This window comes from Vulpes lagopus, chromosome 1 (genome assembly GCF_018345385.1).
Source record: "Vulpes lagopus strain Blue_001 chromosome 1, ASM1834538v1, whole genome shotgun sequence".
NCBI classification, from domain to species: domain Eukaryota; kingdom Metazoa; phylum Chordata; class Mammalia; order Carnivora; family Canidae; genus Vulpes; species Vulpes lagopus.
The window spans coordinates 119609396-119636528 of NC_054824.1; the positions used below are offsets into that span (position 1 = coordinate 119609396).

Consider the following 27133-nt stretch of genomic DNA (forward strand, 5'->3'; position numbering starts at 1 on the left):
ATCAATGTTTAAGAATAATAAACTCAGTGGGTTAAGTAGCCGACTCTTGATTTCAGCTCAGGTTATGATTTCTGGGTGAGACAGAGCCCTATGTTGGATTCCCTACTGGGTATGGAGCCTATCTAAGATTCCCTTCCTCCCTCTTCCTCTGCCCTTTCTGTAGTACATTTTTTTCTCTAAAAAAAAATAATAATAATATAAATTTTAAAAAGAGAATAAACGAATAATCCCCTTTACTCTTTCTACTCTAAAACTGTGCAATTTGAAGAGATTTTTATTTATTTGAGAGAGAGCACACACAAGCACAAGTGGCGGGGAGGGGCAGAGAGGGATGGATAAAGTCTCCCACTAAACAGGGAGTCTGATGTGGGGCTCAATCCCAGGACCCCAAAATAATGACCTGAGCTGACAGCAGCCACTTAACTGACAGGGCCATGCAGGTGCCCCTGAAACTGTGCAATTTGAATTACTCAAAAAAAAATAAAAAATAAAATCTAAGACAATGGCATCTCTAGTGTCTCAGAACCAGGATCAAGTAGCAAAGAGAAATCAAATGGTAAATAGAAGATTGTATATAGAACTTAAGGAAGTTCATTCTAAATGATTCAAACTATTAACAAATTGTTACATGAACTTTATTTCAGGCAGTTAAATTTTTTTCTGTAATTGTGATATGACATATATAACAATATTTACCATCTTAACGATTTTTAAGTGTACAGTTCAGTGTTTAGTATATTCACACTGTTGTGCCACCACTCTTCAAAATTCTTTTCATTTGAAAAACTGAAACTCTATACCCACAAACTAAACAATAGGTTCCCAATCCACTTTCCTGCTCCTAGAAACCACCATTCTACTTTCTTTCTCTGAATTTGACTACTCTAGGCACCTCATAGAAGTGAAATCATGCAATATTTGTCTTTCTGTGACTGACTTATTCCACTTAGCTGAATGTCCTTAAGATTAAACCATATTGTGGCATCTATCAGAATACCTTCTTTTTTAAGGCTGAATAATATTCCATCATATGTATATATCACATTTTGTTTATTCATTCACCCCTGATGGATACTTTGGTTGCTTTTACCTTTTGGCTATTATGAATAATGAAAAGCAGTCTAATCATGGTAATGAATAAACATCTCTTCCTCAGATTTCCCAACTGGTAAATGGGAAATAATAATAGTACCTACCTCATACTTTAAAAACTAAAGCTTAATTAAGTTAATATGAGTGAAGTACATAGAACAATGTACTCAAAAAGTATTAGCTGCTATTATGATCATTATCATCAACTCTTCACCAGAACTGAATAGAAATTTGATCCCCAAATGTAATTTTAAATTTTCTAGTAGCCATGTTAAAGCATGTTAAAGCACAAACATATGAAATTAATTTTAATATTTTATTCAACAAAACATTCCAAATGTTATCATTTCAACATGTACTATATAGAAAAAAAATTATTAGTGAAATACTTTATATTCTCTTTTTTGTGCTAGTCCTTACATGTAGTAAATACACTTACACTTATAGCGTATCACAGTTCTGACAAGGTCATTTAAAATACTAAATGGCCACATGTGACTACCATATTGGACAGTGCAGCTCTAGATTCTACTAGTCTAATTCTGCTTCACTTTCATATTGATTTAACAACAGAAACACAAGACGCTTGGGTGGCTCAGCAGTTGAGTGTCCGCCTTCCACCCAGGACATGATCCTGGAGTCCCAGGATCAAGTCCCGCATCGGGCTCCCTGCATGAAACCTGCCTCTATGTCTCTCATGAGTAAGTAAATAAAATCTTTTTAAAAACAAAACAAAACAAAAAGCCCCAGAAACATTAAATCTGATGAAACTTTTCCTGATTAATTTTTCTCAAATATTTCCAGACAACTCTTACAAAGTTATTCCCCTATATTAAAGGTAGAATGAGTAATGTACTCCAGAAAACTCCTACTGATAATGCTGATTGGAATTACATTAAATTTTCCTATGTAAAATAAAGTACCCATCTGTTACAAACAAAACTAAAAGTATGGAAATTTGAGTTTTTATTTGTGATAGGAAAGACTCCCTATTGAGGAGCCAGAGGGCTATTTGTAATGATAATAGGAGTATTTCCATAATGATTTATGGTGAAAAAAAGGCTCTTTGAAAAAAAAAAGATGAACTTGTTTTTTAACGATGTGCATAAATAAGATGATTATAATAATCCTTCACCAAAAAAGTCAAGTTAGATACTTACTATGATCAACTGTTTTTCATCAACTTTCTCTGCTTCTTTTAGTTTCAAAACCTTTGGAATTGTTATCTCCAAATGGGAATTACACTTAGGCCACGAATGATTTGGTGGTGTCTCCCTTAAAAAAGCGAAACAAAACAAAACACCGCACTGTCATAGAACTGTATCACTTCAAAGTACTAAAGTGGGGAATAAAAGAAAACTTTTTCTATACAACACTAACACATTTCAACTCCAAGAGGGGAAAAATAACCTTTTAAAAATAAAAGGGAGAAAACCTAAGAAAATTATTTTCAACAAAATAAACAAAAAATTGGGGGAATCCCTAGGTGGCTCAGCAGTTAAGCACCTGCCTTTGGCCCAGGGCGCGATCCTGGAGTCCCGGGATCGAGTCCCACGTCAGGCTCCGGGCACAAAGCCTGCTTCTCCCTCCTCCTGTGTCTCTGCCTCTCTCTCTTTCCCTCTCTCTCGTTCTCTCATAAATAAATAAATAAATCTTTAAAAAAAATGCTATACCTACTATAGTTTGAGTAAGTTTTAAATTTTTTGGATAGTTTTAGCCATCTGACTCACTACAGTTTGTCCTAAATATTGTTTTTGCGGGGCACCTGGGTGGCTTAGTGGCTGAGCGTCTGCTTTGAGCTCCAGTCATGATCCTGGGTACCTGAGATCTAGTCTAGTATCAGGCTCCCCACAGGGCCTGCTTCTCCCTCTGCTTATGTCTCTGCCTCTCTGTGTCTCTCATGAAGAAATAAAAATCTTTAAAAAAAAATAGGGTTTTCAGTAATCTGTAAAGCAAAATAAGTCAAATTTAATTTTATTCTGACATTAAAGACAGAATGGAATGCTTTTGAAACACTTAAAACAGGGCAGCACCAGTGGCACAGCGGTTTACTGCTGCCTGCAGCCCAGGGTGTGATCCTGGAGACCCGGGGAGACCCGGGATCGAGTCCCGCATCAGGCTCCCTGCATGGAGCCTGGTTCTGCCTCTGCCTGTGTCTCTGCCTCTCTCTCTCTCTCTCTCTCTCAATAAATAAATTAAAAATCTTTAAAAAAATAAAACACTTTTACATGTTGATAACACCCAGTACTTCAAGGAGTTTGCAGAAAGATGCATTCTCAAACCACTGTTGCTGGAAATATAAAACGACACATATTGGAGGAAAGTATGGCAATGCAGGCTAAGTCATACAGCTATAAATTTATCCTAAATATAGTAAATACAAATAGACAAAGATAACATATTTATTATAGAACTTTTTTTTGGACAGAAACTAACTAGAAACAACCAAAATGTCTAGAGAGTGGAGAACTCTTAAACAATGGATGGGACACCTGGGTGGCTAAGTGGTTGAGCCTTTGGCTCAGGGCCTGGTCCCAGGATCCAGATCAAGTCCCTCACTGGGTTCCTTGCACGGAGCCTGCTTCTCCCTCTGCCTATGTCTCTGCCTCTCTCTTTCTGTGTCTCTCATGAATAAATAAGATCTTTAAAAAATAAATAAAAATAAAAAATAAACAATGGACTATTCATAAAATGAAACTGAATACAGATTTAAAAGATGAAATAGTTAAGGTAGAAAAGATGCCCATAGTGACATAAGTGCAACAAAACTAACCAAAAAAACAAAACAACAACAACAACAAAAAAAACCCAAAGCCAAAAAACACAGGTACAGGCACAAAAAAGTAAAATGAGCTGCTGGACAGCCCCGGGTGGCTCAGCGGTTTGGTGCCGCCTTTAGCCCAGGGTATGATCCTGGGAACCCGGAATCCAGTCCCACGTCGGGCTTCCTGCATGGAGCCTGTTTCTCCCTTTACCTGTGTCTCTCCCTCTCTCTCTCTCTCTCTGTGTCTCTCACGAATAAATAAATAAAATCTTAAAAAAAAAAAAAAAGTAAAATGAAAACAGAACTTGTAAATATCATGTTCTTTCTACATGAAAAACTGAGGATTACTATTTTTAGGGAAAAATACCCCCAACTTGAAAGGTTTAAGTATAAAATCCTTAAGTTCTCTTAAAAATAAGACAAAAGGTCCAAAATGGAGTTGTTTATGCTAAGCCCCACATTACCAAACTGAGGCTTAAATATTAATTAATATTTAATTATTTATTATTATTATTATTATTATTATTTAAATTGTTCTTCCAGAAATGGAACCTTAAACCAGTCAGTCAGGAATCATCTAATTAGCACTAGAGTTAGGTAATTTAACTGAAAAGACCTCTGCCATCTCTTCTAAAAGAAAGTAACTTTGCAATAATCAACCCACTTTTTTGCCAGTTATAACTTCCTCATTCCCATTCCTTTTTGCCTATAATAAAGTCTTTAATGTTACAAGGATCCTTAGGTGGCTCAGCAGTTTAAGGCCTGCCTTTGGCCCAGGGTGTGATCTGGGACTCCTGGGATCGAGTCCCACGTCGGGCTCCCTGTGTGGAGCCTGCTTCTCCCTCTGCCTGTGTCTCTGCCCCTCTCTCTCCGTGTGTCTGATGAATAAATAAATAAAATCTTAAAAAAAAAAGTCTTTCATGTTATAGTTCTTTGGAGCTCCTGATCTGTGAAACTGGATACTATCCAATTTGAATTGATTTCTGTTCAAATAAAAATTGTAAAAGCCTCAGTTGATCTTTTAACAGTTCTCATATTTACTCTTGCATTAAATTAATGTCTTACCTGTTATCACTGGTCTTAGATGTTTGATTACTGAGTATAGTATGCTGTTTGGGAGCTGAACCTGTAATTAAGAAAATGAGTTACACATTAAGCTTTGTACTACTTCTCCATCTCTAATAGTTAAAAATCATTACCAAAAAAAAAAAAAAAGGAGAGAACAATGCTCTACATGTTTTATTTTTAACAAAAACTATTTGATACAACTAAAGCCCCTTTCTAGAAATTACTCTTCAGAGAAGTGGGAGAAAATGCTCTACTAAGCCACAAAGGGACCCAATGGTAGACTAAGTTTGCTTCTAGTTTCACCAATCATTAGTTCTGAACAGTAAAGGAAACTGTGTAAATCCCTACATAATTATACAATCCCTAACTGGAAATAAATGGGAGCATTTCTTTGTTTAAAAAAAAATTGTAGTCTCACAAGAAACAGTGCTGGTGAGGATGTGGAGGAAAAGGAACCCTCTTGCAGTATTGGTGGGAATGCAAATTGGTACAGCTACTATGGGAAATAGTATGGAGGTTCCTCAAAAAATTAAAAATAGAATTACTGTATGATCCACCAATTCTACTGCTGGATATTTACCCAAAGAATATAAAAACAGTAATTCAAAAAGATATATGTACCCCAAAGTTTACTGCAGCATTATTTAAAATAGTCAAATTATGGAAGCAATCCAAGTGTCCATTGGTAGATGAATGGATAAAAAAGACGTGTGACATATACATATACATACAATGGAATATTACTTAGCCATAAAAATGAATGAAATCTTGCCAGTTGCAACATGGATGGATCCAGAGGGTGTAATGATAAGTGAAGTAAGTCAGCCAGAGAAAGATATTACCATGTGATTTTACTCATATGTAGGAATTTAAGAAACAAAACAAAGAAAAAGGGACCCCCTGGGTGGCTCAGCAGTTGAGCGTCTGCCTTAGGGCTCAGGTCATAATCCCAGGGTCCAGGGATGGAGTCCTACATCGGACTCCCTGAGGGGAACCTGCTTCTCCCTCTTCCTGTGTCTCTGCCTCTCTCTCTGTTTCTCTCATGAATAAATATTTTTAAAAAGAAACAATGGATTTTCTAAAGGAAAAGATAAAGTTGTCCAAAGTTAGTTGACATTTGGCTAATGTGCTTTGGACCTAATCTTATTGGTCTTATTTTGGACCTAATCTTATTGGTCATCCAGGCCATTTTTGTTGTTGTTGTTGTACTTAAGTAATTTGAACAAGAAAGAGAAGTAATTCTATCCTACAAATAATGATAGTAAAGGAAGGAAAAATAAAAAAAGAATGGTGCTAATCAAAACATTTGAAAAACATACCCAAGAGTTCTTCAGTCAGTATTGTTTCCTATCATACTGACAAAAATATCTCTAACACTGAGAAACCCAAATAATATTTTCAAAGTTTTACCTGGAAATTTATTCTCTCCTGTATCAATTTTTGCTTGACCGAGCAGAGCTGAAACAGTAGAGATATTTCCCACTGGACTGTTTTCAAGCTTGGATTCCAAACAAAGACTGAAATCCTGAATATATAAAATTCAAAATGTTGATATTTGCCTTCATATAAACTTTTGAAACTCATCCTAACACACTTTCAGTGAATTTAAGCATACCAAGAAAATTTAAGATAATACTTTATAGTTGGAGTAATTCAAACTCATGCCTTAAAAGTCTCTTGACTTCCCCACAGCTACCCTCCTTCAGCGTTGGTTCCCATTATTTCCCTTCATGCCATCTTGTAAATCCCATAGACATATTCTGTATCTGCCTAGCTCTACACTTTTTCTGTTTCATCTATGTAAATCTGCACTGTCCAATACAGCAGCCACACCTCATATGACTATAGAGCACTTAAAATGTCATATGATTCATTTGAGATTATTTTGTAACTGTCAATCATTCACCAGATTTTTAAGACTTACTACAAAAAAAAGTAAAATAGGTCAATTTTTAAAATTAATTACATGCTGAAATGATAGTATTTTTATATGACAATTAAAAATATATATTAGTTTTACCAGTGTGTTCTTTTAAGCTGGCTACCAGAAAATCTTAAGTAATATATGCAGTTCATATTACATTTCTACTGGATAGTGCCAACCTAGAACCTTTCCCCTGCTTCAACTAAACTCATTATTTAAATATTAACCTCTTCCACGAAGCCTTCTACAAGTTTCTCCATGCCTTTTTTCCAATTTGTGAATAATTCTCCATCTATTTCACCTCTACCTCTTCCGTCCTTATCACTATTATCAATTATTTTTTATTCATCTTCTGTAACTCTTAAGAGCAATGATCATATTATATTTATTTTTGTATTTAAATCAAAACAATGTCAAAGCTGATAATAACTACCAAAAGAAAATACTCCAAACTCTTATCAACGTTGGCTCTATCTGTACTGTGATTATTACACGCAACACATAACATTATTTTTGAGTATTTTTGGAAAAGTGAACAATTTTTGTCATTGAAAAAGCAGAATAATTAAAAACAAGAACCATGACAAATTACTAACTAATCTCCATTAAATAGGGAAGAATTTAGTAAGTTTCCAACCTAAAAAAACAAATCATAAAATAATTAGGCTTTAAAATTCATGAAGTTCAAATAATTTAAAGAAGCCTACCAAATGCTTATAGCCTTATCAACCATGATCATTTTTCTGTACTGCCGAAACTCACATAAAAATTACAGGCAGCCATAGGAAAAGATTTCATGATGTAAGGTTTATTTTTATATTTTCCTTCCTCCCCAAGTATAACCCTGTTAAAACACTGAAGCCAATCTCAGTTTAAATCCTAGCTCTACCACTTATATGTCACTCAGATAAATTAATTTCTAAGCCTCCATCTCTTCACCTGTAATATGTAGGTAATAACAGAAACTACAGTGCAGACTGTGGGGACAATTTCTATGAAGCTCTCCTCTAACAAAGAGGCTGTGTTCACCAAAGGCCTATTATGTCATTAGCCAAAAGCTATTATGATGATTGAACTAAGCTACCTCAATTCTTAGTGCTTATAACATGAAGAGAAATCTCTTAAGTGACTGTTACAATGTCAATTCCTTAAAGACAGGAAACATTTCCTCTTCTGTAGCCCTAGCAACAATGTCTTGGACACAGCAGGCACAACTGTGTCTTGAATTGGCATGGTTACCATATTCTCTGATCATTCCGTGGAAGTGATCACATTAAAAGTATTGGTGAAAAGCATAGAATCAACCTAAAAGGGCTTTAGAAGAGGAAAACATAAACTGTGGTATACTCATGTAGAGCTATTAAGATACCCACACATTATTATCAAATGTTGACTGCACAAAACCAAGTAGCAAAAAACTATACACACACACATATACACCAACTATGTTAGTATTTAACTTTTAAACACTTAAGACATTATAACATTAAACATACATATAAGACAATTTAAAATACAAACAGTGCTAAGTATTCTTTGTGGATATATATACACATACACAGTGAGATCATAAAAATAAAGAAAAGATGCCCACCAACTTCACAAACATGTTTAACTCTGGGAAGAAAGGTGAATAGAAAGACGAGACATAGCCTTCTCCTTTACCTGTAACGTACTTTTCTTATTTCAAAAGACCTGAATTCAATAAAATGTTAGTTTTTGTCAAATTGGGGTGGTAGACACAGTGTAATGTTAGTTTCTGTAGTATTCTGAATGTTTGAAATATTCAAGAATTTACAAACATAAATAAAATTTTTAGCAAAAGTTTCATAGGATGGTTTCTCACAATATACCTCAAGAGAGAGAGACTACACAAATCCAAAGCACATTCCAGTAAAAGCAATATTAGAGGTCAAAATAATGTGATCTAATTAAGCAAGCATCTCTATTCTAGTAGAGTAGTCCAGAGTTACAATTCTTATTCTTCAATATAATTCTCCACAAACTGAGGTTTCTTTTTATTTTTTTTTTATTTTAGCAATGTTACATTAATTTCAGCTGTACAACATAGTGATTCAACATCTCCCTATACATTATGTTATGCTCACAAGGATAGCTACCATCTGTCATCAAACAATGCTACTACAATATCACTAACTATATTCCTTATGCTATGCCTTTTTTTCCCCATGACTTATTTCACAAACTGAGTTTTGACAGGCATTTATGAAGCAAGGAGTACAAGATAAACTCTGCAGCTAACACCTGGAGTATAGCTATCAATCTGCTGACAAAACATACCCTGAATAGAAAGCCACTCCATCTCTGATGGAAGGAACACTTGTTATTCACACTACCACTCACTACTTCTAATTACTATCACTATTTGAATAATTATCTTCTAATTGATGCTTTCATTTCCATTTGTTCAGAAAATAAAATCTAAGAGTACCATATGGTATCTGTTCCCTTTAATTTGATTTGTACTCCACTGGAAGAGACAATGATCTATTTTCATGGCTTCTGGCATAAAGCCCAGACTCCTCACTCATTCAAATTTGCTCCTAGAACAAAATATCTCTAAAGAGAACTTTAAATAATTACCAAAACTTTAAGATGACCTGACTTTTTTCTCTCCTCACAATGATTTTTTTCTCAAATGATCTCATGTTCAAAGTATGTAACTATAGAAAAAATGCTGACCTGAGAATCAGAATACTTGAAAATTCAATGCTATTTGTGCTCCCAAGCATGTGACCTACATCACATTCCTCTACTGCACTCAGTTTTCTCATTACAAAACTAAACAACTGAAACAAATTAGTGAAGTCTTTCAAATCTGTATTATAGAGCTTCATGTTCCATGCAAAAAAAAAATTTTGCTTATGGGTTTATATACTGGAATTTTGCCTATGATTTAACTTGAAAAGAATTGGCACAGGTGCTTTTAGTTTCCAACTACTTCCTCATATAATCATTAAAGTTTCTTCTAGCTATTAGATTCCATTTACTTTTAGATATTGTTTTTCAGTTTACTTTCCCATTTTAAAAATTATTGGCCACTACAATCTTATTTAAACTAAAACTGAATTATTTATATCTTTCAGCCATTTTATTTACCCAACTATTCAAAATGGTCACACAAGTCAAACTTTTAAGTTTTAATTTTTTTTTTTTTTTTAAATTTATTTATGATAGTCACAGAGAGAGAGAGAGAGAGAGGCAGAGACACAGGCTGAGGAAGAAGCAGGCTCCATGCACCGGGAGCCCGATGTGGGATTCGATCCCGGGTCTCCAGGATCGCGCCCTGGGCCAAAGGCAGGCGCCAAACCGTTGCGCCACCCAGGGATCCCAAACTTTTAAGTTTTAAGTTAAGTTTAAGCATTCCTGCTAAATAGAAATGTTTAATTTTTAGATTTTATCAGGTGGAAAAAAGTGGGTTGATTTGTGCCAAGGTGAAATTAATTTTAACAATTTAGTCAGAATAAGGTCCAACTTTATTTATTTTTTTTTTAATTTTTATTTATTTATGATAGTCACAGAGAGAGAGAGAGAGAGGCAGAGACACAGGCAGAGGGAGAAGCAGGCTCCATGCACTGGGAGCCTGATGTGGGATTCGATCCCGGGTCTCCAGGATCGCGCCCTGGGCCAAAGGCAGGCGCCAAACCGCTGCGCCACCCAGGGATCCCAAGGCCCAACTTTAATCTTTATTTTAGTCACTATGAAACATAGTTTCTATGGTTACAATTAAAAGAAAAAGCAAATCAGTGTGTTAAAGAAAAGTTTAGGGGTAAATGAATGGGCAAAATGAGTGAAAGGAGTGAGAGATACAGGGTTTCCAGTCATGGAATGAATAAGTCATGGGAGGGATGCCCGGGTGGTTCAGAGGTTTTAGCGCCTCCCTTCGACCCAGGGTGTGATCCTGGGGTCCCAGGATCGAGTCTCACGTTGGGCTCCATGAGTGGAGCCTGCTTCTACCTCTGCCTATGTCTCTACCTTTCTCTCTCTCTGTGTGTCTCTCATAAATAAATAAAATCTTTAAAAAAAAAAAAAAAAAAGAAGTCATGGGAATAAAAGGAAGACCATAGGGAATACAGTCAATGGTATTATAATAGCATTATATGGTAACAGGTGATAGCTATACTTGTGGTGAGCAAAGCAGAACATATAGAGATGCTGTACACCAAAAACTAATATAACACTGTGTGTCAATTATACTCAAAAAAAATTTTTTAAAGAAAAAAAAAAGCTAGAATTCAACAGGTTTACAGTTCACATTAAAAAAAAAACAAAAGGTAAAAATAAGAAATGAGAAGCATTTATATAAAATGCCAGACATCTAAAGAAATCACTAAGTTCTATCACTCACTACAAGACTGAATACAACACTAACAATTGAATAGGCTACCTTAACAAATGACTGTTTTTATGACTTGATTTTTACGCTAAAATATGCTGTAAAAATTTATTTAATAGAAAGTATTCATGTACCTCTATTGCACATAATGAAAAAAAATTACCTTATCTGGTGTTGATTCAAAAGACTCTTTCATCTGGTTATCCAATGGTGGGTCAGGAGGTGGTTTTATCTGATTATCCAAATGGCAATTTTCAGGAGCCCTTTTTGTGGTTTTATTAACTTCAACTGTAATATCATTAGTTTTAACTTCTTCAGAATTAATTTCTTTCATTTCTTCCTGCTGGCAAGCTATATTTTTATCATTATGTGGTTTTGTTCCTAAAAATGTACTTTGAGTGGCTGGATGATGCATTTCTAAGGCTGGTAGTGAAAAACTGGTTCGTATTAAGCCCAATTTAGGGGAAACTTGAGAGTCCAATTTATTTTGCTGCACAGAGTTAAACTTTGAGAGTTTAATTTTAGTCCAGTTGGAGTTCTTTTTAGTTGAGCTGTTAATTCCATTTAGTATACATTTCACAGGCTTTGTTTTCCTACTGGGGAAGAAACGATTACAATGAACATCCTGATTTGTTTCCTTCTGATGAAGTATTTGTCTTTCATTATCAGTCTCTTCCAATTTTATTTCTGTAGGCTTCTCTTCCTTTACACTTTCCATTTGTGAAGATTCCTTTTTTACCTCTACAGTATCTGACTCAATCTCACCAGCAATTTCTTCACAAAGCTGAAGAATGCTACCTCGTTTGTTCCTTCCCACTTGCTCCAGCTCATTATCTACACTTTGTTCAGGCACTGATGGCTGTGGACTTTTTTGGGATTTTGCACTAGTATTTACTTGCGTATGAACTGATTTCTTTACCTCATTCTTTTTAGAGACCGCTGAAGTAATCATTTTTGAACTTTTTATCTCAGAAGTTACAGGCACAGATTTTGTTTCCTCTTTCTTAACATTCTTCTGAAGATACTTTTCAGATCCTTTTATACACTGAGAACTACAAGTATAAGCTGTTTGATGCTCTACTTTGCGTTTTTTTCCCTTGGGGGAATTTATTACTTCATTAGTTACTAGATGTTCATCCTCTTTAGAATCAGACTTTATTTCTGGTACTTTTCTTTTCACATGTTTTTGACTTGTTTTAACTTTATTAGATTTATTTTGAGAATTGTTACAGTGCTCTTTTCTTGGTGGCAAAGTCTGTTTAACTGCTTGAACTTGACCTTGAATTTCTCTATTACGCAGAGACCTTGTTGAAACTTCTGTTAACTGTTGTAGTCTTTGTGATCTCCGATTAAGTTGTTCATTTGATTTAGAAGTTCCATGCACTGAATTTTTCTGAGGTAATTTCTTCTTTTTTTTTGTAGAATCTTGTTGTGAATGTCCCTTCACAGTCACCATATTTTTACTACTGGATTTACTAGCTTTTTTATCACTGGATGCAGCTTTTGCTGACCTTGTACTCATGCATGTTCCTAATTCAGGCTGATTTATTTTACTTTCACTAGAAGATTTAACCAGTGATTTTACAGTTTCCTTTGGACCTGATTTTTTTGCCAGATTTGATTGAGAACCTTGAATTTGTGTCTCTAAATTCTTATCTTCACTTTTTTTAATAACATTGGAGGAATTTTCTTTTGATTTCTCCTGAATGGACATCATTCCTGAGTAAAGTCCTCCTTTTCTGAGTAGCTTTTGAGAGGATTTTCGTGTCCTGGTAGGTGTGAATGCTGAATGTCTAGTATTATTATTGAGGAGGTCTTAAAAATCAACTTTGAGGCTGATGTACATTTTCAACAAAAATACTAGTTTGCTTCAAGTAAGGTTTCAGTCATCCCTAGGACATGAGAAAAGCTGGTATGAAGCCTGAAAGATACTTGCTTTACTTCTGGACAAGGCAATAGAAATTTGAGGAAAATTTAATTCTAATTTGATATTTCTAAAGCTTTTTATGAAAAAAAAAACTTAATTCAGGTTCGATCTGTTTTGTTAATTTTTCAATTAATAATGGTTTTCAGGCCTAGCCCTATTACTGGAGGAGTTATTTATCACTGACCTGTTTTGACAAAGATTTTGAAAACTTTTTTCTTCTGAAGTCTACAGTTACTGGACTTCGATTCATTTGAAACATGTCTTACAGCTAACAGGTTTCTTTCCTTGTTTGCTGAGACTGTTAGTTTAAAGTTCTTATCTAACCTCTTTCGTTTAATAAAATACTCTATTAATAGAGATTTCCTTTTGTGCTGCCATTTCTGAAAAATTAAAAAAAAATAAAATTAAATTTTGTACAATCCAAGAAATACGGCAATGCAATACTATATAAAAATAATCTTATTTATATAAATCCAACCTCTCCTTTTTATTTAGTCTGTATATTTAAGGCTAACAGAATAGAGTATCCCAATTACATCCTTATGAACAATCAATAACTTATTTTATATAAGCATAGAATAGTTGAGGGGTGCCTGGGTGGCTCAGTCAGTTAAGCATCTAGCTTCAGCTTGGGCCATGATCCCAGCCTCCTGGGATCTAGCCCCACGTTGGGCTCCCTGCCAAGCAGGGAGCTTGCTTCTCCCTCTCCTCCCCATTTGTGTTTTTTCCGTCTCTCTCTCTCTCTCTCTCTCTCTCAAATAAATAAATCTTTAAATTTAAAAAAAGCATAAAATAGTCAAAAATCAGTTTATTCCTTGATGTTACTTACAATTCTTTTCCCACAAGACAGAATTGATCTTTCAGCCACCATAACTCATGAAAATTTGGCAAAATCATTCCTTAAAGTATCCTCTTAACACATTACACAGCACCTAAAAAAATAAAAAGGTTTTTAAAAATGTTTAAAAGGCACAAAGATGCAAATGATTCATTCACCACTCATTAAACACAATACTCCACAATTTTACGCTGTCCCATCATTAGTCCTCAGGATTTACTATATACACACCGTTTAATTTTAGTATTTCTAACCTGAAGTAAACTATCCATTTCATGTCATAGAAAAAAATTTTTAAATACAAAATGCAATTCATAATCCATACACATAATGGTTAAACTGGTAAAGTAAAATCCTATTTTGAGGAAAAAAGTGCACATAACTACTTGTACATAGGAAAACACTGATACACAGTTTGAAGGGCAGATTTAAGCACACACGTTTACTCTCACATAAAACCTACTTTAAAAAAGCAATAGATTAAAACAAGATAAAACCGTAAACCTGAAGGATTAAAAAAAAGAGTAAATGGTAAAAATAAAAAATATGGAAGCTACAAAGAATGACAAATAGTAACCTCTAGACTTAAGAAAGCTTGAATCCTAAGCTGGAAATGGAGAACCATAAAATCCCCCAAACTCAGGAACTACCAGTTCTAGGCTCCACAGGACATGAGAATGAAAACAGGACTCAAAAAAACAGAAAGATTCCAAAACTGCCATTCCAATTACAAGCACCCAGAAGACTGCCCCTGCAACCCCGAAGACCCTAGTATAAATCTCTGGAAAGAGTATAACAAAAGTGCTTTAGTCTAGGGGCTCAAGACTGACAGGTAAGGGAAGCAGTATCATGCTGACAAGAGGGGATAAGTAGGAATACACATACTGATTGCTGAAATCCACTCCCTCCATCTGAAGTTCTCTTTGCCTACTCAAGAAACTTCTAGAGGAAGCAGTCAACCCTGTATCTTCCTGGAAGGAAACTAGAAGAGCGTTTTTTAATGAATTTGACAGGCCTAAAGGTAAAAGATCTAAAAACATACTGATAGACCCCATAGTAAGTAAGCGTGTGCATGCACCTGTGGGTGCCTGTGCTCGTGCACACACACTCACGCACCGTATAGTCAAGAAACCACCAGCCCATCTACCATCCAAACACACAAAACTTCCAAATTAGTTTTTAGTGTCTCACTTGTAACTCTGAGCAAATAAACAAGAATCACGATATATATGAGGAAAATCTGGAAAAAAAAAAAAACAAAACAAGGAAACCAATAGCTTGGCAGAAACTACATGAAACCAAAAATTAAAAATAAGCTAATCTATTCATGAAACAAATATACAAGAACATTCACAGTAAAAAAGGAACACATACAAATTAAAAATAATATAAAAGAAATGAAAAAGTCAATAAAAGCATTAGAAGAGGCCTGGGTGCCTGGATGACACAGTCAGTAAAACATCCAATTCTTGGTTTTGGCTCAGGTCATGATCTAAGGGTTGTGAAACCAAGCCCCACACCAGGCTCCCACTCACAGACTCTGCTTAGGACTCATCCCTCTGCCCCTCCCCCTCCTACCCCAAGGGCTCGCAAAAAGCACAAGTGCTCTCTCTCTCTCTCTCTAAAATAAATAAATCTTGGGGCGCTTGGGTGGCTCAGTCAGTTGAGCATCTGCCTTAGGCTCAGGTCATGATCCCAGGGTCCTGGGATTGATCTCCACATCAGGACCCCTGCTCAGCAGAGAGTCCACTTCTCCCTCTCCTTATAAAAATAAAATAAAATAAACCTTAAAAAATAAAAGCATTAGAAGATGATAGTATGAAGATCTCCTACAAAGTCAAACAAAAAAGACAGAGATGGTAAGTAGGAGACAAAAGAAGATAATTAAAAGACCATCCTTAGTGATTCAAGAGTCCAGTAATTGGGGTTTTAGAAAAGAGAAAAAAAAAATGAAAAAAGAAAATGAAGATTTAGGAAATTTTCCTAGTACTGAAAGAAATGAGCTTCCAGACTGAAAGGGCCAAGAGCACCTAGTACAATGGATGTTTTTCAAAAGCTGTTAAAAAGTGTATCATGAGGACAAAATGATGATCCTCAAGCTTCTACAGAGGGGGGTAAATCTTGACCACATACATATTATACATGTAAATTATTATTTGCAAGGAAAAAAATCCACAAAAATTATTACTCTGTGAATTCATAACGGTGTATAAATAAAAAATTTAAAAATCAAAACCAAAAGCTTTAAATAAACAATCAGCTGAAATACATAATACAAGTAAGTTATCACTTACCAGTTTATAGCAACAACACATACACAAATCAACTTAAAAAGTAATGGGCTGTAGATTTGTGTCACTTAGTTAAAATAATTAACAATTTAGTTCCAACAAATCAACAGACAATAAAGTAACAGAAGAGAACAGAAACTCCAAAAATAGGCCCAGTGCAAAAGGGAAGCTAATAAATAAAAAGGTCTTATTAACTTAATTACTTTCAAATTAATGAAGAAAAGATTATTCAACAATTGATGTCAGGATAAGTAGATAACCATCTGGGTAATTTTAGTTTAAGAGTGAGGTTAGGGGGATCCCTGGGTGGCTCAGTGGTTTAGCGCCTGCCTTTGGCCCAGGGCACGATCCTGAAGTCCCGGGATCGAGTCCCACATCGGGCTCCCAGCATGGAGCCTGCTTCTCCCTCTGCCTGTGTCTCTGCCTCTCTCTCTCTCTCTCTCTCTATCATGAATAAATAAATAAAATCTTTAAAAAAAAAAAAAAGAGTGAGGTTATGTCCAGGAAAAATTTAATCATTAAAAATTAATTAAAAGTGGGTGGCTCGGTGGCTCAGCGATTTAGCGCCGCCTTCAGCCCAAGGCCTGATCCTGGGGACCCAGGATTGAGTCCCATGTTGGGCTCCCTACATGGAGCCTGCTTCTCCCTCTGCCTATGTCTCTGCCTCTCTCTCTCTCTCTCTCTCTCTCTCTCTCTCTCTGTGTGTCTCTCATGAATAAATACATTTTTAAAAAATTAATTAAAAGTTAAAACATAGCAAATAGATTAAAATATGGGAGGATTTTAATATTTATTTTCAGAATGAGAAAGACTTTCAAGCCTTGTCAGAAAATTTAGAAGCCAGGTTTAAGGAACAAAACGAGAAATACAATGGCAAAAAATAGCAAAAGCTATTTGATATATTCAAATAGCCATGATATATTCATGGAAAAAAGCCACAGATGGCTGGTGTGATAATAACAGAATAATAGAAGTTAGAACTAAAACAAAATACCATTTTTCAAAAAAAAAACCAAAAAAACCATTTATCACATATCAGACTGGCCAAAGATCAGGAAGTTTAACAACACAGTATTGGCAAAGGTTTGTGACAAATACTCTCACATTAGTGCAGATAATTCAATGTCTATACAGGACAATTAGGCAATATCTATCAAAATTATAAATGCTAATTTTCAAACCATTCCATTTCTAGGACTTTAGAAATGCACCTGCAGACACAAGTGCATTAAGTGCTCAAAGACAAATATAAAATTAATTGCAACACTTTGGGATCCCTGGGTGGCGCAGCGGTTTGGCGCCTGCCTTTGGCCCAGGGCGCGATCCTGGAGACCCGGGATCGAATCCCACGTCAGGCTCCCGGTGCATGGAGCCTGCTTCTCCCTCTGCCTGTGTCTCTGCCCCTCTCTCTCTCTCTGTGACTATCATAAATAATAAAAAAAAAAAAAAAAAAAAAAAAAAAAAAAAAAAAATAATTGCAACACTTTATCAACAGACTGAATACCCCAACAAACAAACATGGTGTATAAGCTACTTATAAAATTGACCTAATTATATATATAACCAATAGAATACCACATAATCACATCAACTCAATTCTCAGCAAAATTTCCAGTCTTTAAAAAAAAAAAAATTCCAGTCTTTTTATACAGAAACTGACAACCTGATCTTAAAACTTATAGTCAAAGCCTTTATTTTTTTTTTTTTAATTTTTATTTATTTATGATAGTCACACAGAAAGAGAGAGAGAGGCAGAGACACAGGCAGAGGGAGAAGCAGGCTCCATGCACCGGGAGCCTGACGTGGGATTCAATCCTGGGTCTCCAGGATCGCGCCCTGGGCCAAAGGCAGGCGCCAAACTGCTGCGCCACCCAGGGATCCCTAGTCAAAGCCTTTAAAAAAATGTTTTTGAAATACTATGAAACTTCAAGACTTACAAATCTACAATAATCAAGATAATGTAATACTGATAAAGGAAGCAGAGATCAATGGAATAGAGAATCCAAAACCAGACCCATACGTTTATGATCAAATGAATTTTCAGCAGAAGCGCCAACACAATCCATAGGGGGAAAAGTCTGAAAAAATGGTGCTAGACCTACTAGAAATCTAAATAGAAGAAAAGAAAAAAAGAACAATCAACCCGTACCTCATACAACCCACAAAAATAACTTGAGATTGACTAAAGAAATAAATATAAAACTATAAAGCTCAAAAAGAAAGCAAAAGCAAAAATCTTTGAGGCAGGCAAAGATTTTTTTAACCAAGAATCCTGGGGATCCCTGGGTGGCTCCGCGGTTTAGCGCCTGCCTTTGGCCCAGGGAGTGGTCCTAGAGTCCCAGGGATCAGGGATCAAGTCCCACATCAGGCTCCCTGCATGGGACCTGCTTGTCCCCCTCTGTCTGTGTCTCTGCCTCTCTTCTCTGTGTCTCTCATGAATAAATAAATAAAATCTTCAAAAAAAAAAAAAAAAAGCAAAAATCCTACTCATTCTGCAGGACTCTGTAAAAACCATGTTCAAAAATCTTCAAAGTAGGCAGCCCTGGTAGCCCAATGGTTTGGCGCTGCCTTCAGCCCAGGGTGTGATCCTGGAGACCCAGGATTGAGTCCCACATCAGGCTCTCTGAATGGAGCCTGCTTCTCCTCTACTTCTTCCTCTACCTGTGTCTCTGCCTCTCTCTGTATGTCTGTCATGAATAAGTAAGAATAAAATCTTAAAAAAAAAAAATCTTTGGGCAGCCCCGGTGGCGCAGCAGTTTGGCGCCGCCTGCAGCCTGGGGTGTGATCCTGGAGACCCGGATCAAGTCCCACATCGGGCTCCCTGCATGGAGCCTGTTTCTCCCTCTGTCTGTGTCTCTGCCTCTCTCTCTCTCTGTATCTATAAATAAATAAATAAAATCTTAAAAAAAAAAATCTTCAAAGCAAGGGTGCCCGGGTGGCTCAAATGATTAAGCATCTGCCATCAACTCAGATCATGATCTACAGGTCCTAGAATGGAGCCCTACATTGGGCTCCTAGCTCAGCTGGGAGTAGGCTTCTCCTTCTCCCTCTCCCCCTGCTTGTGCTTGCTCTCTCTCAAATGAATAAATTTTTTAAAATCTAAAAATAAAAAATCTTCAAAGCAGAGGCGCTTGGGTGGCTCAGTAATGTTAAGCGTCTGACTCTTGATTTCATCTCAGGTCATGATCTCAGGGTTGTGAGATCAAGCCCCACATCAGGCTCTGTGCTGAGCAAGGAGTCTACTTGAGATTCTCTCCCTTTCCCTTTCCCTTCCCTCTCCCTCTGCCCCTCACCTCCACTCTCTCATGCATTTGTACATGCTTGCTCTAATAAATAATTATCTTTAAAACAAAAATCTTCAAAGCACTTCTATGCACAATAACCAAAATCTGAAAAAAAAAAAACAAAGGTCAGGTGAATGGGCAACAAAATATGTTATATCAATAGTATAATAGAAAAGTACTCAGCAACAGAAAGGAATGAACTACTGGAACAATATGATGAACCTCACAACCATTATGGTGAGTGAAAAAAGCTGGCCAAAAAGAGTACATAATGTATGATTCCACTTACAATTCTGGAAAAAGTAACTATAGTTGACCCTTGAACAAAGCAGGAGTTGAGAGCCAAACCCCAGCACAGTCAAGAATCTGCATTTAACTTTTGACTCTCCCCAAAACTACTAATATAGCCTAGCCTACTGTTGACCAGAAGCCGTATCAATAACATTAACAATTAATACATATTTTGTGGTATATGCATTATAAACTATATTTTTAAAATAAAGCTAGAGAAAAGAAAATGTTAAGAAAATCATAAGGAAAAGAAAATAAATTTATAGTACTGTACAGTATTTGTTGATAGCATAAATTTACATCATCCTTTTACAAAATTAATCATCTGTCAGGACCTACACCCATATTGTCCTAAATAATATAAAACACTATAAAGGTTACATGCTCTTATTAACAGTACACATCAAAAGTGAAAAGATATCATGAAAAAAAAAATTCACGTTTACTTACAGATATAACAATTTACACACTGTAATGAAGCAGCAATATGACTGCTTTATAGTAGCCTAGTATAACTGATCAATTGCTTCACGCTGGACTAGCAAATACACTAATGAATAAATCATATAACTTATATGTCATACAGTATTACAGTCATACTCATTAATATATTGGAAACACATTTTTTCTAAAAACCACTTACCTGTGATGACAGGCAGATATAGAGATACGCCAATTACAAAGAGACAGAAGCATACTGTACAGTAATTCTTTGAAAGTTACAAAACAGTAAGAAAACACATTATTAATTTTATATTAAATATCACTCACCTTATGCCTATGTAAGGATAGGCTATCCACTTCCACATAAGTCTTGTCATGATTTTCTACACGATGAATACTTAAGCAATGATGATGATGACAAAAAACGTCTCAGACAGTTCTTGCCATACAGTTATTAGATTTTCACACGAAGACACACACACAACAGGTAAATTTATTAACTGTATGGCATGATGATTATTTACTATTCATTAAATGGAAGTGGATCGTCATAAATGTCTTCATCCTTGTTTTCACTCTTCACAATAAGTAGGCTGAGGAGGAGGAGGAAGAGGAGGGGTTGGTCTTGGTGTCTCAGGGATAGCAGAAAAGGTGAAGGTGAAAAGGGAGGCAGAAGAGGCAAGCCAACTTGGTGTAACTTTATGGAAATACACTGTAATATGTCTGACTGTTTTGCTTTTTCATCTCTTTAAAAATGTTTCTATACAGTACCAATCCTTCTACCATTTGCTTTAGCTTCAGTCCCCATATCACAGAAGGGTCCATGTCCTATAAAAAGTCAAAAGCAGTCTTGAATAATTAGAATTCTTCTGCCAGACTGTCTAATGTCAATCTGTTTTCTTGGCACTGCTTCATCCACATCTTCTTCTTCATCATCTGGCACTGGTTCAGATGTGCTTACCCGCATTAAGGCATCTTCTGTTAATTCCTTTTGTGTGGCATCTATTAGCTCTTGAATTTCTCCAAGATCTGTATCTTAAAAATTTTCACACACCCCCACCTTTTTGCCACATCTACCATTTCCTTCATGATTTCCTTTATTGGCTCTGTTGTAAATTCTGTGAAGTCATACACAACTTCTAGATACATTTTTCTCCTGCAGGAATCTACTGTTTTGGGTTCCTGATTTTCACGGCTTATTCTATAAACAATGATGGCATCTTCAATGATGCAATCCTTCTAGACTTTCATGATGGTCTATCAGGGTTCTTTTCCATAATGCTGAAAATTCTTTCTACAGAGTACCATGTGTGATAAGCCTTAAAAGTCCTGAAGACCTCCTAATCTAGAGGCTAAATTAGAGATGTTGTGTTTGGGGGCAAGTAGACCACTTTGATGCCTTTGGTGTTGAACTTATTGGATTCTGGATGCCCAAGGACATTGTCTAAGACCAAAAGAACTTTAAAAGACAGTGCCTTACTGGAAAGGTACTTCCTAACTTAAGGGACAAAGTATTGATGGAATCAATCCCGAAAACGGTTTCTCATTGTCCAGGCCTTTTTGATGTACAACCAAGAGTCTGAGGTGCCCCTAGCTGGCTCAGTCAGTAGAGCATGAGACTCTTGATCTCCAAGTCATGAGTTCGAGCCTCACCTTGGACGAAGAGATTAGTTTAAAAAAAATGTCTGGCAGCTGGTGTTTTTCTTTTCCCTTCAATATTTGGAGATTAGCAGCTTTATACATAAGGACAGGCCTCATCATAAATCCAATTGCATTTGCATAAAACAGTAGAATTAGCCTATCCCCCTCTGCCTTAAATCCCAAGGCTTATTTTTCTTCCTTACTAAAATGTCCTTTGTGGCATTTTTTTTTCTCCAGAATGAGGCTTGGATCTACATTAAAAAACCCGTTCAGGCAAATATTCTTTCTCCTCAATGATTTCCTTAATGGCATCTGGAAACTCATCTGCTGCCTCTTGGTCAACAGAAGCTGCTTCCTCTGTTTTCCTGACATTTTAAAAGTCAAATCTCTTTCTAAAATTATCAAACCATCCTTTGCTGGCACTAAATTCTCCAGTTTTAGAACCCTTCACCTTCCTTTTGCTTTAAGTTGTCATATAACGACCTTATCTTTTCTCAAATCATATGAGTCTATAGGTATGCCTTTCTTACAGCAATCCTGCATTCACATAAAAGCTGCATTTTCAATACAAGATAAATAGGTATTTCAAAAAGTACAAGGTTTTGATGCCTTCGGGCATAACTATAACAACAGCTTCACGAATTTCCTTCTCTTTTCCTACAACGGTCCTTAAACTAGATTCATTTATCTTGAACTGAAGGGCAACTGTAGCTGCAGGCCTTCAATCTATGGTACTTTATCAAGAAATTCAACTTTTTCTTGTAATGTCATGACTTTTCCCTGCTTCTTGGGAGCACTTCCAGCACCACTAGTGGCACTTCATATGGATCCCATGGTATTGTTCAAGGTTTACAGTATTGCACTAAACACGATGAAAAATATGCAAAAACTGCAGAGATCACTTTTTTACAGTGATACAATTTACTGGAGAGACAAATTGCTCACACAGAAATGATTAGCATCACAGGGTTTTAAGCAGACTCAAACACTTGAGCTCACCACAACAGCAACATGAGATGGCTATGAAATTATTACAGTAGAAGAGTACATACTATAGTTAATTTTAGCAGTTATGATTTAATACTGCATATTTACATTTCTTTTGACTGTAAATGATGCAACCTACAGTCTGTGTGTGCATACATTTTAATAAATCTTAACATTTATTAACAGATCTGTGAATATTTTATGAGATAACTACATATATTTTATGTATTCATGAAACACTTAACTTTTTAATTTTTCAATATTTCTAAGTTACATGGTTTATCTGCAAGTTTTTTTCAAATTGCCACAAATCTCAAAAAAAAATTTTTCAAGACATTTATTGAAAAAAAATCTGCATCTAAGTGGATCCATACAATTCAAACCCATATTGTTCAAGGGTCAACTGTAAACTACAGTAAGACAGCAGATAAGTCATTCCCTAGTGTCAAAAGAGGAGAGAGAGACAGATTTTTGGAAGCAATGGAAATGTTCTGTGTTTTGACTATAATGGCAGTTTCAAGAGTGCATTTATCTGTCAAAATACATGAAATTGTACAGTTTTTTTTGAAATTGTACAGTTTAAAAGAGTGAAGCTTACTGTACATAAATTATACTTTAATAAAGCTGTCAAAAAAAATAGTGCTGTAACTAACTGATTCGGCTCTATACCTGCAACCAAGAAACATTATTAAACCAAAAAAAAGCAAGGTGCAGAACAGGGTAAAAATAGCAAGTTCTTAGAAAAAGAGTGGGAGAAAGGAAATGATTGTGTAAACACACAATAGGTATGGAAAGATACATAAGAAATAGTGGTGATTTCTTGGAAAGAGAACTACAAAACCAAGTGTCAGGATAGTGAAAAAGCTTACTTTTCACTATATATCCACTCAAATGTTTTATTATGTAGACATATAACCAACTTAAAAAATTAAAACATGTTATATTTCTCTGGAAATATAAAGTATATTTGGCACACCGACTAATTCATCTCAGAAGGCACTAAATTATGAAAGTATAAGCCACTTACCTGACTAAGACAGAAATCACATATCACTGTTTCTTTAAGTTGACTGATGATGTTTCCAATGAATGATGCTTCTAATAACTTCCTGTGTTTGGGAACTAATCTTAAAAAAAAAAAATCCTATTAACTAAAGTAAAACAATCTATTAAAACACATGAAAATATAAAAGTACTATTGTCTACAAACTCGTATATTAGAACTTAAGATTAAGCTAGACTAAGTAAACAACTAATGAATGACAAAGCATCATATATTTCATTTTTACACCATAAAATAAATTAAGATTTTCTTCAAATATAATCATCACCTACAAACCTCCTCTCCATGGAAGGAGTCTATTTTCCTTCCCAACTGGTGCTAAGTTTGGTCACAGGTCTTCCTTTGGCCTCATGGTGGGCAGAGTATACCTCCCTGCCCCCATAACCCTACCTATCTAACAATGGTATATTAGCAGAAATGATGCACACAGAGGTTTGAAAGGTCTTTGTACAGTCGGGCTTGCCCTCTGTACCCCGGCCCTCACCATGAAAAGAATTTCAGGTAGATGAAGGCAGCCCTTCAGCATAGACCCCAAAATAAAGACATACAGTAGAACTGAGCCAAATCGCAAATGAGGTGCCAAGCCCAACCCACAGTGAGAAATAAAGCCTACCCACACCCAGAGCTGCCCAGCCAAGCCTAACCTAAGTCACCTAACCCACTGCTGCTCTGAAAATGCATGATCAAGAATAAATAACTGCTATTTATTGAGTTCTAGGGCAGTTTCTTTTTTCTTTTTTAAGATTTTATTTATTTATTCATAGACACAGAGAGAAAGAGGCAGAGACACAGGCAGAGGGAGAAGAAGGCTCCATGCAGGGAGCCCGATGTGGGACTCGATCCCGGGTCCCCAGGATCACACCCCAGGCTGCAGGTGGCGCCAAACCACTGCGCCACCGGGGCTGCCCTCTAGGGCAGTTTCTTATACAGCAAGAGCTGTACTCTTGCTGTATATCACAATTATCTGAGAAGCCCTAAACTTACCAAACATTAAGCCCCAGAAATATAATTTAAAAAACCTCATTTCTCATCTTTTATTACTTCACCACTAAGAACTATAATTTTTAAATGATTATTTATCTTCTTTTATATCTATTCCTCACAATTTCTAAATATTCTAATAATAGATTTAACAGTTCCTCACAATTTCTAAACATTCTAATAATAGATTTAACAGAGACCTACCTTAGAAGAGAGTTAAACTGATACACAACTCTACAGTAATTATCAATCACCTATTCAAGTGTGCTAAGAACTACTTCAACTTAAGTTTGCCCCTCATGCTGAACTATCACTAACCTAGCATTACAGAACTTAATAAACCCCCTTTTCTTCATAACCCTTAAATAAAATCTTGCAATCAAGAACTGAAATGCACCCTCTCACCCGTTAGCAAACTGATAAGACTCCTCCTTCCTACACCCCAGACCTAGCTTATTAATATAATCCTAAAGAAAATATCAGGGTCAAAAAACCAATAATTAAGCTTTACATTAAATAACCACTTCAGAAAACCTAAGGTAACATTTATATTTTACTACAGAAAGAAATCTTACAAGGCTCATTAGAAAGTACCCAAGACTGAGTACATACAATTTCCCATGGTGCTTTATAATAAAATGTACTCAAATTTTAATCATTTAAATATTTCGATTTTTTTTTTTTTACATCTTAAGATTGTATTTGTTTACTTAAGAGAGAGTGCACAAGCAGGGAGCAGGGTGGCAGAGGGAGAAAGAGAAGCTGACTCCCTGGCTGAGTCAACATGGGGCTCAATCCTAGGACCTGGAGATCACGACCTGAGTCAAAGGTAGATGCTTAACTGAGCTACCCAGGTGCACCATGATTATAAAAAAAATTTAAATAGAAAGGGAAAAAAATTATTTGGATTGTACGTCACTCAATATATTTTAACATTAAAGTCATTTTTTAAAAAACTTTTTAAAAAAGGATTTATTTATTTATTCATGAGAGAGACATAGGCAGAGGGAGAAGCAGGCTCCATGCAGGGAGCCTGATGCAGGACTCGATCCCAAGACTCCAGGATCATGCCCTGAGCCGAAGGCAGACGCTCAACCACTGAGCCACCCAGACGTCCCTTAAAAAACATTTTATGACCGGGGGAGCCCAGAGAGGCGGAGGCAGAGGCAGAGGGAGAAGCAGGCTCCATGCAGGGAGCCTGATGCAGGACTCGATCCCAAGACTCCAGGATCATGACCTGAGCTGAAGTCAGATGCTTATTTAACCAACTGAGCTTACCCAGGTGCACCATGATTATAAAAAAAATTTAAATAGAAAGGGAAAAAAAATTATTTGGATTGTACGTCACTCAATATATTTTAACATTAAAGTCATTTTTTAAAAAACTTTTTAAAAAAAGGATTTATTTATTTATTCATGAGAGAGACATAGGCAGAGGGAGAAAGAGAAGCTGACTCCTGGCTGAGTCAACATGGGGCTCAATCCTAGGACCTGGAGATCACGACCTGAGTCAAAGGTAGATGCTTAATGAGCTACCCAGGTGCACCATGATTATAAAAAAAATTTAAATAGAAAGGGAAAAAAAATTATTTGGATTGTACGTCACTCAATATATTTTAACATTAAAGTCATTTTTTAAAAAACTTTCTCTTGGCTATATACCAAGAAGTATGACTGCTGGACCATATGGTAATTCTACCATTTTAGAAAGACTTTTCCAAACCAGAAGTATCATTTTACATTTCCCCCAGCCATGTATGAGGGTTCCAATTTTTTTACATCCTTGTCAGCATTTTTTTACTATTCTTTTTAAACTTTAGTCATCCTTTTGGGTGTAAAGTGCTATCTCATTGTACTTTTGATTTGCATTATCCTAATGACTAATTAAGTGAGCACCTTTTTTTTTCCAGTTTTATTTATTTGAGAAAGAGCAGAAAGAGCATGAACAGATGAGAAACAGGGAGCCCAATGTGGGGCTTGATCCCAGGACTCCAGGATCATGACCTGAGCTGAAGTCAGATGCTTATTTAACCAACTGAGCTACCCAGATGCCCCAATTAGCTTCATTTTGTGAGCTTATTGGCCGTTTGTATTTCTTCTCTGCAGAAACATATATTCAAATCCTTTCCTCATTTTTAAAATTGGGTTGTTTTCCTTTTTATTATTGAGTTTCTAACAATT

General features: G+C 36.0%; 1 protein-coding gene across 10 annotated transcripts in view; it reads right to left on the bottom strand.

Moving 5' to 3' along the window:
• ESCO1 (establishment of sister chromatid cohesion N-acetyltransferase 1) overlaps positions 1–27133 on the bottom strand; it is a 66113-nt gene that overhangs the window by 30207 nt on the left and 8773 nt on the right. For 2 of the 10 annotated variants that reach the window (XR_005987813.1, XM_041754539.1), the window contains exons 2-8: positions 23936–24035; positions 20608–20873; positions 13962–14064; positions 11369–13512; positions 6335–6449; positions 4922–4982; positions 2253–2367 (exon numbers count right to left, since the gene is read on the bottom strand). Coding sequence is in view for 9 of the 10 variants with exons in the window: in XM_041754539.1 (XP_041610473.1) it covers positions 2253–2367; positions 4922–4982; positions 6335–6449; positions 11369–12922 (1845 nt within the window). In the remaining variant the exon portion in view is untranslated. Of the gene's footprint in view, positions 1–2252; positions 2368–4921; positions 4983–6334; positions 6450–11368; positions 13513–13961; positions 14065–19554; positions 19651–20607; positions 20874–23935; positions 24036–27133 lie in introns of all 10 variants that reach the window. The other 8 variants (XM_041754774.1, XM_041754820.1, XM_041754699.1 and 5 more) reach the window with 7 other exon arrangements.